Here is a 16,065-nt window from a genome sequence, read left to right as displayed (position 1 = left end):
TGGCTCCAGGAGGAATGCTGCTGTATTCTGGACCCAAGGAAGAGCACCCTCCACACGTTTAAGGAGTAGCACTGATTTTAATGCCAGCAGCTGACAGGGCTCTGATTGGATGGGAAGCCCATGGCCCCAAAATGATCACAGCAACTTTTTGCAAAAATAAAAAGAGGACTGATATGAATGTTAACAGTGCTGTGCACCTACAAATGAAAGCAAAGAAGAGGAACAAGAGCAGTTGTCCATCCTTGAGAAATATATTGAGAGAGACATCACCATAAATGATGAGGGACCACAGTGGCGAGATTGGAAGCTACAACGCTGGGTATGATGAAGTCATAGGCAACCATGACCTTGGCGACATGAACAAGAAGGGCGAAAGGCTCCCAGATCTCTGTGCCCTGAACAGTCTGGTGATACGCAGTACTGTATTCCCACATAAAAGAATCCATAAGGCAACATGACTGTCACCAGACCATTCAACAGAGAATCAGATTGACCATGTCTGCATTGCCAATACGTTCGAGGTCCCTGCAGGATGTGAGAGTGATGATAGAAGCATATGTGGCTTCAGACCACCACTTTGTCATAGCCAGACTAAAGCTGCAGCTGAAGAAAGCATGTATTGAACCGACAAATCAACACCAGTGATATAACACCCCCTCCTTAAAGATGCAGGACTGAATACTCAGCCACCCTCAGTAACAAGTTTTATGCCCTGCAAGAGCTAGAGGATGAAGGAGACCCAGAGGAAAGTCAGTGAGAGAATATCAAAGAAACAGTGACATCAACCAGGAGGTACTGGGTCCCAAGAAACACTAATATGAAGAATGGATCTCCATCAAGACTGCAAAATCCAAGAGAGAAAGGAAAAGAAAGCTGCAGTCAATACCATACGAACAAGAGCAGAAAAAACAAAGCTCAAGGCGAGTACACCAAAATCAACAAGGAAGCAAAGAGAATCTTAAAAGCAGACAAGTGAAGATTCATCAGTGGTCTTGCCACAGAAGGCCAGGAAGCAGCAAACCATGGAAACTTGAAAGAATTCTACAACACAACAAGGAAACTACGTCAGATACAGCAAATCAGAAAGACCTGTTAAAAACAAGGCTGGATAGACAATCATTGGTAATGAAGGCCAACAGTGAAGAAGAATGGAGCGCTTTGAAGAACTTCTGAAACAGCCTGTGTACAGTTTCCCCCAGACATACAACCAGCTGACAAGGACTTGCCAATCGAATGCAGCAGACATCTAAGGAAGAAATACTGCAAGCCATCCAACATTTGAGAAAATGGGAAGGCAGCAGAACCTGACAGCATTCCTGCAGAGACACTGAAGCCAGACATTGGCACACCAGTAGACATGCCCTACCCATGTTCGGAAGGATCTGGGAAGTTCGGTCTTGGGAGTGCACCTTGGGATGTGGTGAATCTCTAACGTGCTCTTTCAACACGGACTGGTAAAGCCAGCGTTTGAACAACAACTTACAATATGGGAGGGAAGAGTTTCTAGAATTCTCCTCTCCAGCTTATTTAAGAGGGAAACTTGACGACTGGGGTTTGATCAATCTCATCGGAGAGGGACGCCTTTGCCCGATTCATTCCCATTGAGGGTGGTTCTCTCTTTTGGCAGTCATCTAGGTTCTCGACTTGAAGTTAGCAAAGAAATGATGCACCTACCTCGCCCCATGGTAATGCATTTTTAATTCTTATTTTTAGCTTTGCGTTGTGAATTAATGTATGATCAATGGATATGTAGATATATTATCCATGAATAAAGTAGTGTAATTTCTTTGTTTCAATGATCATTATTATTCTACTGCTTTGATTATTTACAGAAGTTTATTCATGTTTCTGCATTTGACCTGCACGCTTTCCCTAAACAAACCATGGGAAAGTGCTTTAATAAATTTATTACTCAGACTGAGAGTGCTAAATTGTTGGCATTCCTTTCATTTGGTCTTGTCTCAGTCTGAAGGAAAGCAAAACACCAACTATTAGAAGGCATTTGACTGCGTGGACAGAGAGACCCTTAGGAAACCCCTCCGCTACAACGTTGTGCCAGATAAACTCTCAAAAAACATCAGGAACTCTTACGAGGGAATGACCTGCATGACAGTCCAAGGAGGACAACTAACAAAAGTCTTCCAAGTGAGGTCTGGAGTGGGCCAGGGTTGCTTTCTCTCGCCTTTTCTCTTTCTGTTTGCTATAGACAAGATCATCAAGACTGGTTGAACGCAGCTCGACGATCTGGACTTTGCAGACCACCTGGCTCTACTCTTCAATACCCATTTACAAAAAAAAAGAGAAGCTTGCCAGTGTTTCAGTAAAACAAAAACAGTAATCTGAGATCATAACAATTTATTAATAAACCCTGGATAAATAGTATGTTTTTTTTTTTTATCAATGGTTCGGGAGGACTAATTCTAACATTAATGACCTAATTTTGACTTAACTATATTATTATTGTTCTTTCTTTACTAACTGGCACATTGGTAACCTGTTTGAAAACATAAAAACTCTCTGGTATACTTTAATAAAGGCACTAGGGTTTTCTGTCCTTGCATCCATCTACTTTTTACTCTTTATTCATCTATTGTTTTGGTGGATTCTTCTCCTTTTCATGCTTTACCAGAGAAGTTACTGGACAACCGTGGGATTTGATGAAATTAGGTTTTAGGATTAGGTTATTAATGATAGTGGATTGGGATCCCACATAAGTGTCACTTGGAATGATCTATGTCTAATTTATGCTTCTACTATACGGGTGTGGAATTTAATAAAATATCTACTTGTGAATGGGACAGGTTGCTTCTTAAATCCACTTGTCCTGTAAAAGAACCTACTTGTCCCATTGGTGTCATGTAGTGTGGCGACAAATTATGGCAGCAATCTCATTATGTAAGAGCTCTGATAATAGCCTTTCTGATTATGCCAGGGCTAACAGTATAGTAGGGCATGAATACTAGCAATTCCAGGCCCTACTATGGTGGTTTTATTATTTTGCCACCTTTCTGCAGATCTACATATTGTGGCTGAAAGACGCAGAAAGCAATAGTTCCGGGTTGGAATGCCTTTGAGTCTGTGCAAACCTACTAACTTGCATGTTTTAATGATTTTCACCACATCTTCTTTAATCTTTTCATATACTGAGAAAGTTTGGAAATGTAATCCTGACAAGGGCAGAAGTAGAAGTTCTTCCAGGGTTTGGAAAATGTGGTTGGAGAGAAAGTGAACTTGTAAACTCTCACTAGATTTTCACATGAACAAATCCACACATGCATATTTGCTTGTGCTAAAACACACTACACAAATATTTTCTAGGAATACAATGTCTTGGTCTACTTCTGTAAATTCTTGGGAATTCATGAAAGACAGATACCATGGGTGCACGTTTGGACTTTCTTTAAGAATTGGACCTCTAATTAGGTCTGGCATTAACCAATACATTATGTTTTTATTAAATGTTCCTCTCTCTCTCTGTCTATCTATTGTCTGGCTTTACTGTGAGTGATGGCATTCTGCTCTTCCACAAGGTACATATTGGCACACAGAGTAGTTGTGTTCAGTGCCAGGAACTACTGTGGCATACAGTAGTGTAATGAAACTGGAGGGGGCCCCTGCAAAGACCATGGAAACCTCCCTCCTCCCCCCCCCCGGACTCACTTAGGCCAGGTGCTGTGCTGAGGGAGGCCCCCTATAGCTCCAGGCCCCCCTACAGCTCCAGGCCCCCCTACTCTGAAGGGATGCAGTGGCCTTTGTTAATCCACTGGTGGCAATGTTTGCTTTTTGAGACCAAAAAACATCTTTTGCCATTTTTTGTTACTATGGTGCGGGCCTGGCAGCTCCCACAACAATAAAGTGTTACAAAAGCCATGTCAAAAAAAGGCACACATTGACAAAACCAAAAGGCGGGCAACCAATGTTGGATCAGTGGCTTTGCCAGTGCTTGTTTATTTTCATGTTTCCCATAATCTTGTTGAAAATGGTTACACTGATTTTTCTATTGTGAATATTTTTGAAAATACTAGGGTGCATCAACACATTTTACTAAATGATGCTTCAAATAAATAGTACCTACAATTTCACAGTAGCCTCACTTTCTTTCCTACTTGCCTTTTTTTCCTCAACATTTTATTTTGAAAGTAAAGAATTATCACTCTTGCTTACAAGCTTCTGCAAACATTTGCATCTTATCAAAATTGGATAGCATTCTGGGAGCATTATAAGTAGCCTCATATTGTTAAACTTTTCAAACGTTTGTACACACTTTTTTTTAAAATGGAACCACAGTTACTAGTGCAGTGTAACCTTAAAACTTTTATTTAGAGCGCTCACCCTAATAACAAAGGCTTTGCATGAATTAGCCATAAATACAAGTTCGAACAGCATTAACATATGGACACATATTACCTCAACTGCAGACAGTTCCCCTCCCTGTAAACTGGCAGCCAAAGGGTGTGTGCTGTAGGGGTTTGGGCCTACTTGCCCCAAGGACCAAATACACATGCAAACATGTTGTCCTTGACCCCAAACAATATTTCCTGGGTGTCAGGCTATAGGAATTCCACACCCCTGCTATAGCTGTATGAGGACCAGAAAAATGATTCATTCTATCCTATGGAAGGATGCAACTGGCATTACGTAACTAGTAAAAGACTGCTTTGAGATGTCCTTCCACTGAGCAACCTGGCTTGGGTGTAATTTCAGTGGGTTCACTTTTCGAGAATCCATGGCATACAGGGGACCCAAAATTAACTGCCTAGGAAGAGCCATTGCTTTAAATAGATATTCCCCAGCATTTTCCAGGGCACTCGTAATTGAGGCCTAAATAGTGTGTTGTGGTATTTCAATAGTGAGGGACCGTGGTTGTCCAGGTGGCTATTGCATTTGAACAAACCACCTTTTAGCCATGAAGCCATTATTAAAGCATAATCCCTACTGGAGTCCTGCCCTGGGAATATGATGTATGTGTGTTTATGTAGGTATAAAGTCAATGGTCCATCTCATCCTTCCTCGAAAATGCCCGGTTTAGCTGTTAGGCAGTGTGTAATCAATAGGGGTATGGACCAGTTTACCCCAAGTCCAAAATGAAAATCGGGAACCCACTTTAAAGATATCGGCGTTATTATGGTATTTCAGTTCATATTCAAGAAATAATGCATTTTATTTGCAGGTTCAGTTTTGGTGCATTTATTAATTTTGTGCATTGAAGATTTCTTAGGGAGTACAAGAAGAGACAGCCGACACTTGTTTCGCCCCCTTGTGGAGAATTCACCTGGGGCTTTTTCAAGGCAAAACGTTGTTCATCAAGGGGAGTCCATTTTTAAATCAAATAGTCTGATTTGTGGCGAGAGGTCCTGGGATTGAACCTACGATCGGTTACACGGCGTCCTTGTCGGCCACCATATTAAGTGAGTGGGTTCTCGATTTTCTCGGATTTTCATATATATATATATGTCACTTGAAAAAACAAAGGTTACAGGAACGTTATAGTTAGGCTCACATTTTAAAATGTATGAAGTACAAAACCGTAGAATTTCCTTGTCCTCCAGCTAAGGCCTGATGCCAACCCACCTATGAGCATCCAAACTTGCAACATACATGGCTTTCACCCGTGCACAGGGGAGATTGCACGCAAGACCTGGCCTGCAGCCAGATTCTGTGGCCAACACCCCCCCCTACCCCCCCACCACCCAACCCCATGCTGTGCCGTGCGCGACGGGAGTTGCTGCAGCCTCTCAGGGTGTGACAATATGCTATGTGACTAACAGTCCACAATGTGCCCCCACAACATGCACATTCAACCCAAGTGCCCACCCCTACCAGTATACTCTCTGCTGTCATTAACACAGCTCTCATTTACAATGCAGGCTATTATTTTTGTCACATTTTTGAGTGCCCATGGTTTACACATTATTGAGTAGTGGTTATCTATGCCGAAGTCATTTTAAGGTAGCATATCTTGCTAGTGTGGAAACAAATTAAAAATATATCTACTGCTATTGTAAGGTTTTATATGAATGTATAGCTCTCAAGCAGTGTTTTCCCAATGCATATAAATGTATCTGGTGGGTCTCTATTAGTTCCTTAATCAGTCAATCAAATAGGATTTGTAAAGAGCAACTAATCACTCTCAAGGGTATCCAGGCTCTTGCAGGTCTCAGCAGCACATTCTAATTGCCAGATCATAAGGGCTGTACTGAATTCTGGATGAGAAGTGATGATCTGTAAATGAGTGGGGTCAATGTTTGTGTAAAGGTTTGTGTCCGTGGGTCAGCGGCTTGAATATGCGCTTCTTCTGCACGGGGAGCCAGTGGAGTTGTGTGGTGTGATGTGGAGTCACGGGGGAAGGTCGAGGTTGAGTTTGACTGCAGTGTTCTTTATGGTCTGAAGTCTTGCGATGCGATTCCTATGTAGAGGGCATTGCCGTAGTCTAGTCTACTCGTGATGAGGGCCTGTGTCGCGGTGCGTCTCGTTAGCATGGGTTGCCACTTGAAGATCTTCATAAGCATGCGCAGAGTGAAGAAGCCGACAGAGGATATGATGTTAATCTGTGATTCCAGTGCGAGCCTGTTGTCAGTGATGATTCTGAGGTTTCTGGCGTGTTCAGGAGTGGGTGCGGGTCCTAGTTCTAAAGACCACCAGGAGTTGTTCCATGTGTTGCTGCTCTTGCTGAAGATCAGTACTTCATTCTTGTCTGTGTTTAGCTGCAGGCAGTTTTCTTTTATCCATTCGGCGAGGCTTATCATGCATCTGTGGAAGTTGGTTTTGGTGGTGGCGGTGTCGTTGGTGAACAAGAGGATGAGTTGGTTGTTGTTTGCATAAGAGATTATGTTGGGGCTGTGGGATCTGGTGATGATGGCTAGATGGGTCATATATGCGTTGAAAAGTGTGGGGGCTGAGGGATGATCCTTGGAGACCCCGCCGGTGATGTCTTTTGGTTCAGAGCTGAAAGGAGGTAGGTAAATCCTTTGGGCTCTTCCGGTGAGGAATTATGTGATCCATCTGAGTGCGTCCCCTTGGATGCTGATGTGGTAGATGTCTTCTGATCAGCATGTGGTGGAATATGGTATCATCTAGTTCCTTTAGTTCTCTCAGGCTCATATGGATGGGTCTTTGAGATTAGGACTGGTAAGTAGTTCTGTTGTATGTTATTCTCTATAACCCGCTTCCTAACAATATTCACAATGTAACATAGGTTAGTTCATGATGTTTTGTGCTACTCTTTGACATAATTGTTTCAGACTTAAGTAATAGCAACTGTATCATTTTTTATACCTGTGTAGTTTAAATTCCATCACTAATGCTGTAGTAGCAAGAATTGTGAGCATATTCTTACTGAGGTTCTCACAGAAAGCAGTTTACCTAAAAAAAATGTGTATTTAACTTCATCAAATCCAATGTGAAGGGTCTAAGATAGTGTAAGTTTCCATTCTGACAGCAACACAATAGATAGTTGAACAAAATCCACTCTTCACCCCAGTTAACCAGCCACTGCTGTAAAGTGAAAGGTAAGGGAAAATCAATCTGGAATACTTCATTTCTAAATTCCTCCCTGCCCTCTGTAACACTAATGTGTTCCCTCATCTTTCCCCAGAACCTAATGAATATCTTCAAAATAAGATAGTAAAACCAAAGCAAAACCTACAAAAAATATACAATAAATTTGATGCTTGAAGAAATAAAATGGCGTTAATGCCTAGACAAAATTAAAGGTAAACTAGAAAATTTCAGACCAACCTATTAACATTGGGAAACCTAGAAAAAGACAAAATAAACATCAATATAGTGTTCTATCACTGAGTAAATGTCTTCTAAGTCATGATTTGCTACTCAATGATGGAGGCTCTTCTCCGACTTGTAAAATGAAATTCAAGTCCATTGACTTTGTGGTTTAAAAATAGGTTGGTCAACTGACTTGCGCTCGTGCTTTTGTGTCATTAATCATAATATATTTTAGGTTGTATTGTGTATCCTTTAAAAATGATTAAAATGTTACTAGAAAAGCTTTTGACAAGTGGTATTCAAAGTCCACCTTAATGAAACTTGCAATTTGATCTAAATGTGTTTGTTGTCCAACACTGGTTTCAACTTTTCTTCAGGTTTGTGGTGCAGATGGTTACCGTAAAGTACTGTCTAACATTGGTTTTATCTTTTTGTTTTTAGGCTTTTGACGCAGATGATTACCGGAAAGTACGATTTGTTGCCCGTCAGAAAGAAGTAAGATCAACGGTGGCTTTGATTTTTCAAAAATATGTTAAAGCACACATCACATTTGTCCAACGCCTTTTTTTCACTAGGTTTAACAATATCAAATTCCACATTGTGACATGCATTGCTGAACAAACAATTATGGTTCAGTAATATTTTCTTTGCTTACGTCAAAGATTAATGTTTCAAATCATTTTTCCATTTGCTGGTTGGAAATTGAATACCCACCACTAGAGGATCTCCACGCTGCTAGTACTAGTTCTGATGGTGGTAATTTGTGGCCTCGTAGTCTTCGGCTGCATACCGTTCGGCTGCTCTTCACTTCCTTCTGTCACTTTATTCCACATTGCAAACGTCTTCCACTGTGTACTGTGTGCTGAAGTAGCAATGTAGTTAGAACTACACGTGGCTCCCCTGTACTGGTTGGGAGAGTGATGAGAGAAAACCATGGTTAACTTTCAGTACAGGTACACTGGGGGAGAGCAGCAGATGAAAGTACAATTTAAGTGATAAAAATGTGTCTGAATATGAACACAAAACAATTACTCTGATCTGGCAGGAGGAAAACTTCAACAGTGTAAAGACCTGCCTCAATCTCCTACAGTGGCCTCCCGTATTCTTTGTCGAGCATGGCGTCTGGTGCAATTAGATTACCGCTGCAGTGTGCATCTAGAAATGCCCTAATGCACACTTAATTCTTGTGATGATCCTTCTGGGTTTACTGAGGACCTGTCACGAGCTGAACCCATGGGTTCCTAAGTTGGGGATTGCCAGTGGTTTTCAATCGGTTGACAACGAAACAGTATACAGTTATGACCATTTGGGTTAGGATTTTATCTCTCTTCCTGAAGATTAAGCTGAGCCCTAATTCTCACTACTCGTTAGACTGATGCCAAAGATACCCAGTCCCATTTACCTCTGTGACTATTACATACGGCTCACGCTACTGTGGTCCATAGGCTTAGGAGTCAAAAACAGCAACTAAGAACTGGCATTTCAGTAAGCCCATTCGGTTGTAACTATTTTTCAACTCTGGCTGTAGCGGCTTAATATGACTTTTAAGTACTCTAGCTATCATCTTAGGTGTGTTGTTGCCCAGGAATTACTGTGTTAACGCGTCCCTTTATGTCAATTTTATACACATTAGGACTCGTTTTAGGCCGATGAATCTTTTGACCCAGTGGTGAGACACCGTAGAACGAGATAACTGATCAATATGTCAAGCAATATGTCAATGACGGTATCAACATATATCACCACAATATACTTTACTTTGGATAAAGACATTTATTAAACTGTCGGCACAACCATGACCTTTCAGCCATGAATAACCACACCTTTATTGGAGTTTTGTGAATTTTATTCCCTATTGATTACAATCTAATAATAGAAGTGTCAATCTCAAAACCAAGCAGCATAAGAGCAAAGTCACAACACAACAGCTATGATAAGACTTCAATAATGCAAAGATCACAAACATAAGAGCACCAACATAAGATATGCATAGATCAGCGTGCATAGAATATCATATACGTCTCAGTTCAGCATAGCACAATGTCAGTCACGTCTATTTGCGTCAGTCAAAGTGATCACCTAGCCTAACCACTGATTAGCATCAGCATGTTGGACTTCATGCAAAATAATTTTGAACACAAATTTGGAAAACATCTGACTATGGTCTCTATCCAAAAATACAGCAGTTGGTACCTAGAAAGGAAAAGCAAGCAGACAAATTACAATAGCATTGTCATAATTACTCTCCTCGGAATAAGTCAGCATACAGGATCAGTCTTCGTCTTCAGGACATCAGTTAGGTCGCCAACAGTTTATTTCATCTAAGGGACGGGGGACACTTCCCTCATAAGGAGGAGAAGTGTAAAAGGGCAGTCTATGGATGAGGATGGTTTTGTCTAAGTCTCAAATCACCAAACAGAGTGACAGAGTTTCTGGATGCAATCAATATCATTTCCTACCTAATTCTAACGACCCTTCTGTGTCATGAGTTTTTATCCCTTTTCACAATACCTTCTATTGGATATTCACTATACCCCACTATATTTAGCCTATCAAATTATACATTAGGTAATCCAAATTGTCACCCCACGATAATTTATAACGCTTTGATTGGTCTTCATAATTGACGTCTTCGTAGGTGGCACATCCGGGGTTACTTCATCCTTTGGCACGTTCTTCAGGTCAAAAGTTCTCTTTTCCATGGTTAAATGTCCTTGAATATTTCTACTTTTGTTGCAAAACGTATAAAACTTATACTAAGGCAGCTAGCATGCGGATGGGAACAGGGCAAATCTTGCAACATAAAACAAAGGAAAAGAAACACATGCTGGGTCATGGCCTTTTACGAGTCAGCACACTAGAAAACAGAAAATATGCTTTAATATGAGAGTTACACGGCTAAAACTTCAACTCACGCTAACTTAAGGCTTTTGGGTTTTAATACAAATGCAATATTCGTAAGTGTTAATATATTCAATTAGTCATGTTGCAAGCAATTATTTCTTATAATCGACATTAGTTTATGAGCACAATAGTAACTTCAGGCTTATAATCATGTTCAAAATACATTTAAGCAACTTATATTTATGATCGTTTTCCATATGAGGCATTGTTATGTATTAATATAAGCATTTTGCATTTAATATATGTAATATCTAGACTACGCTCTCTCAACTGGAGCATGTGTTTGGGAGAAGTCAAGATGTGTGGAGTTAAAAGTCTGGCGAGCAGATGCTGATGGCCCCGTGCTGTCTCCTACCCCCTTAGCCATTAACACATCTGACTGCTCATTTGTAGTTTGACTACGTCAATGGGAAGCAAGAAAAACATTCACCCATATTCAGCTATCAATCATGCGTAATTTCTTATATTCTTTCTATATTATTTACTTTATTGACACATATACAATGTTTTAAATGTTATATTAAAATGTATTTGAGCTTTTTTTTTTTTTATAAAATTCTGAAATTCATGAAAAACACTGTATTATTTGTGATTGGTTTCTTAGTATAGTTTTTTTTAAACAATATTAACAATCCTAAATAAACATTTTATACAGTTGTTAAAAAATCCATCATAATCAGTACAGCATCAGCCAGCATTGTCATACAAATCTATCATGGTCAATACAGGCACAGCCAACACATGTTCTGTGGCAGACACACTGCTTCTTCATGGCAGAAATTAGAATTATTTGTAACAAAGATAAGTACCACTAGTTATAATTACAGTTCTAATGCACAATAATATTTGATAGAGTAAGCGTATTGGAGACTGCTACTTAATCTCCCATACGCTTACTCTGTGCAATACTATCAGATTTTAGAATTCAAAGCTCTCTGGGTGCAGGAGGTGCACAGTGTCACTGGCCGACTTTGAACACGTTATGTGGATATGTCAGGTAGTACAAACCTTTTGGGGGAAGATACTACAGGAGGTGCAAAAGATGAACTAACAGTATGTCACTGAATACGAGAACTGTTTCAACTCCCGACTGTTTTTCCCAGCTGGGACTAGTTGTTGCCACACGCCGTGTCGCTATTCATTGGGCAAGCCCCGCACCACCAACAAGGAGTAAATGGAGAGCTGATTTATTGGATTGGGCGGTAGCTAAGGAGTGTCAGCTCGGATTGGCCGCTCACAAAATAATGCAGAGATGGATCTAGAGATCTGGGGCGCAGTGGTAGACCTGGAACAAGATGGTGGGGTGGTGAATGGTGGCTCTGCCTGGAACTCACCAGAGACGTCAGCGACAGCCACATAAACAGTAGTTGAGGATTGAGACGAATACCGGCTGACCCACAACAACCCCCATCCCCTGTCTCCATCTTTTTGTTCAAGACAGAGGTCTTCGGAGGCTAGAGAGGTATGAGATGTGCACAGACTGAGAGCTGGATGGTGGATCAGAAGATGCAGCACTACTGACCGCTCCAAGCCCCCTCGCAAAATGCTCTAACAAGTCAAAGTTTTAAAAACAAAACTTATAAATGTTAATTACTGGTCCAAGTTTCATGTAATGGAGAAGTAGCAGACTAACATAACAGTTCTTGGCAATATCTCAAACATTAACTTACCAAAGCTCACATCCATTATTATTAATTTTAGGGACACATTTAGATAGGCTGTTTTTAGTGTTGGTAGCCTTGGATGTTAGGTCCTTCAATCATCATCATCTCCTTGTGGATAGTTAGCTTGCACCACATTTGTATATTTATAAGCTGTTTATGATCTTGTGATTCTTAGGTATCAAATGCTTCAATCATCATGTCCTTAAGGGCAGTAAATTTAAAACCATTGTTATCAGTCAAGGAAATATTCTTAAGCAGAATTTCTCTCTAGTATATTCCCACCAAAATCCATAAAGGTGTGGATCTTCCATATGTAGCAAATATTTGCATCTGTGTCCTATAGTCCCGCTTTGTTCATCGTTTTATGTTGTAGGCCAAAGGCTTGTTTGTACATCAGTCTTTCAAGTCACAATTCGTATATAGCTAGTCTCTCTAGTAATGCAAATAGCATCTCACCTCAGAATTAATGTAGGAATTTTCTGTTCTCAACTGTTCTTAAAGTAAAATTCACTTAATTCTGTCTGGTCCTATACCAGTCTTCTTAATTTTCCTCCTCTTATTCTCCCTACCTCCGTTTTCTGTGGTGCATGGTTTTCCAGCAGCCTCAACACCAGCTTCTTACCATAGTGCCATGCTCATCTGGTACAGGGGTTTTTCCTGACCTCTACTTGCATGATTGTTTGACCTCTAGTGCTCTTGAAAATGGCTACTGAGCCATGTGTTTACATCTACATGTCCCTGGAAACAGGTGCACAAAGATAGGAATTGCAGAAAAGGGCACAGCTGTGCTCTAGTACTTTAAACAAGTGAAGCTTGTTTATCGCTCTGTATTTGTGATAATTCATTCTTCAATCTACTGATGCTTACATTTCTGCCTGCTTTCCTTTTAGGCATGACAGCTTTTTGAATCCACTTAACTGGAGAGCTTGCAGGAAGTTTAGAAATATTTCTGAATACAATTAGCTTTTTGTCTCTTGTTATTGATCGCCAAGTATCACTGAAAGTTGTCATTGACTTTAGAAAAACCACTGTTCTTGTATAGTCTCTCTGGATTTTTTTTACTTTTGCTGAACCATATTTTTGCTCGCTGTAGAACTCTGTGCACTTTCCCCTACTCGTCAGTAGAAAAATGCATGTGCCCCCTTTTAACATTGTTGAATTAGTATACTCTTAAATGGCAGATTTAACTTGTATGCTAGGACCTGTAAGTTAATTTCCACTAGCGGACTACAGCAACTATTGTACCATCCACTATAGTGGTACAGTAAACATAGTTTCAGGCTTACCATTGTTGCCTTACTGGAGCCTTTTAAAAACTGCAGTTTGACCTGTGAAAATATACCATTTTGATAGGTCTAAAACTTCCTTTTAAATATTAAGTTACATTGAGTAGGTCTTATAGCCCAGAAGGCAGGGTACATGGAATTTAAATGTTGGACATGTAGAAAGTCTGTTAAATATGTCCTTACAGTGACTAGCACTCAAAAGTTATTTTCACTGTAGCAAGGCTGGCAGTCCCATAGAGAAAACAAAGAGATGCACTATTACAATTAATAATGCTTTCTTTGGCTAGGAAACAGCTAGAAATGTCATTCTTGGAGTCTTTGTAATATTTATTAAAAGAGCAATTCACTAGTGAAGTCAGATTTTCAATTAATATTAAGGCATATGTGCTTTTAGATAGTTAGCTTGTCCCTTCCTAAAGTCTCTTGAGGCCAGTTTGCATTAGCCTCTAGCTACAGCACTCTGAGTGCTTAAGCCCTGAATGAGGTTTGAAAACTGCTCTCAGAGCAGAGACAACAGCCTAGGCGAGGAGAGGTGTTTCTGTCCCTCTGGCAGGATTACTATTTGAGTAGTGCCCAGGAACTTAATTTTACAACGGCATTGTCTGTCACAGGCAGATTGTCAGATGACACCTGGACAGTCCCCTTCCTTTATTCCCCATGTCAGACAGGCTCCAGTCCCAGTGGGGAGGGAGCTGCCCCCAGAACTGGTTTGAAGTAAACCCAGGAGAGGAGGGGTTTCTCATTTCCCTGGAGTGGGCACAGAGGCTCTTCACAAGGGGAGAAGGGTTTCACCATCATGGATTTAGGCCCGGAGAGGCACTGTGATATTGTTTGGTATAGGGCAGACAGGAAATGCTGCAGGCGTTGGAAGTTGGTTGGGTAAATCTTGGGACCTTTTATGCCATTGGTTAGGGAGGAGCCAAGAATCACCAGCCCCTCAAGCTGGTGCCAGGCATAAGTGTGAAATCCCCCAAACCCTCCTCAAAACACATATTGGGCCTGAGGAAAATAGGAAGAAGCCTGAACCTGCTGACTGAGACCTGAGAAGATGCCTGATGAAGTAGACCTCCTTTCTCCTCTGCCCAGGACAAAGAAGTGGACTCCAAAGGTCATAAGGCTGACATTTTGTTCAAGACAATCCATTTCTCCAACTAGATTTGCCCTTAACCAATTCCTGAGGGTCTGGAACCATTGGCTGTGTCTTGCTAGACTTCTATTACCCCTGAGACTTAAAAACCTTTCGGCCAAAGATCTCCTTAAGAACTCTACAAAACTACCAAGCCAATACGACCAAGGTGTGTTGCAGCTGGGCTGAAGATTTAGGTTTCTCTCAGTTTGAGCTTAACTACAGCAGCAAATCGGATTCCGTGGTGCTCGTGCAGCCATCTTTGTCTACAGTCTGCCCAATGGAAAAATTTGAGCTTTGAAAAAGTGATTACATTAAAAAGAAGATGTCTTAATGCACCAAAAGTATCCATTCATTTTGGACCTTGTGTGGAGGTGAAATTCAAATTTCTCTCACTCTGAGCCTTACTGCCAAAAACACAACAGCTTCAGCCGGACTTTTTCCGAAAACTACCTGACCTCGTGGAGCCTTCACCTGCAGACTGCTGCCTTGCCCCACTGAAGATTTTGGACTTACAGTTTTGAAACGAATTTCCAAGGTAAAATTTAATATCGGGTCTAATCTGAATTATGTATCCGACCCACGCTCCATCCCAGTCTGCTTCAAATTACTCCTAGGTCCCAGTCTTCCATGACCAATTGACTGTGCTTGGTCCTAAAGCTTTTTGGCACTATTTGTATTTAAAACTTCAAAAAAATCTTATCTCCATTTACCCTTACTGAATTTTTGTAGTTGGTGTCATTTCATTTGTTAGAATTTACTCTCATTTTCTAACTTGATTTGGGATTTTTCTTATGTTGTGTTTCAACTTTATTGCTATTTTGGTATTGCATAAATGCTTCAAATATTGCCTTAAGTTAAGCCTGCACGCTCTGGGCCATAGCTATCAGGGGATTGTGCTCGGATTAGTTTAGTGACTTTAGTGGTTCACCTTGAAGAGGATTGTACCTATTGCTTAAGGTGGGTCAATATCACCTTACCTACTAACTGCTAACCCAATTTCTTAAGTATTTCTTATATTTATTTTTTCCACAACAGTTCAATTTTTAGACATCTGAGAAACATGTTTTTAAGGTTACCTTTTTCTTTAGCACACCTCCAACATTTGTCTGTTGTATATAGATTTAACTTTCTCATTTTTAGGGCACCTAGTAAAGTCTGAAGCAGAGATTTTTGTTGCATCATTTCAGTGGGCATGTGTAGCAGACAGTGTTGTATATAGGTGATAGGTATGTGTTACATTCTGAAGTTGTAATTTCGTAATCAGATTCTGCAGACCAGCCACATCTGCGTCATGCTTGTTTGACCATTTTTTCATTGTTTATAATTGAAGTGGAACATAAATTCGTATTTCATTTGAATA

At 40.6% G+C, this 16,065-nt stretch overlaps 1 protein-coding gene across 3 annotated transcripts in view; it reads left to right on the top strand.

The window, feature by feature from the left end:
- The window catches only part of NDUFS6 (NADH:ubiquinone oxidoreductase subunit S6), a 109,633-nt gene that overhangs the window by 23,879 nt on the left and 69,689 nt on the right, over nucleotides 1-16,065 (top strand). For all 3 annotated transcript variants that reach the window (XM_069219721.1, XM_069219718.1, XM_069219719.1), the window contains one exon: nucleotides 8,164-8,217. In XM_069219721.1, coding sequence (XP_069075822.1) covers nucleotides 8,164-8,217 — 54 coding nt within the window. The remainder of the gene's footprint in view (nucleotides 1-8,163; nucleotides 8,218-16,065) is intronic.

The sequence above is a fragment of the Pleurodeles waltl genome, chromosome 2_2, assembly GCF_031143425.1.
Source record: "Pleurodeles waltl isolate 20211129_DDA chromosome 2_2, aPleWal1.hap1.20221129, whole genome shotgun sequence".
Taxonomy (NCBI): domain Eukaryota; kingdom Metazoa; phylum Chordata; class Amphibia; order Caudata; family Salamandridae; genus Pleurodeles; species Pleurodeles waltl.
This window is presented reverse-complemented; position numbering and strand designations above follow the sequence as displayed.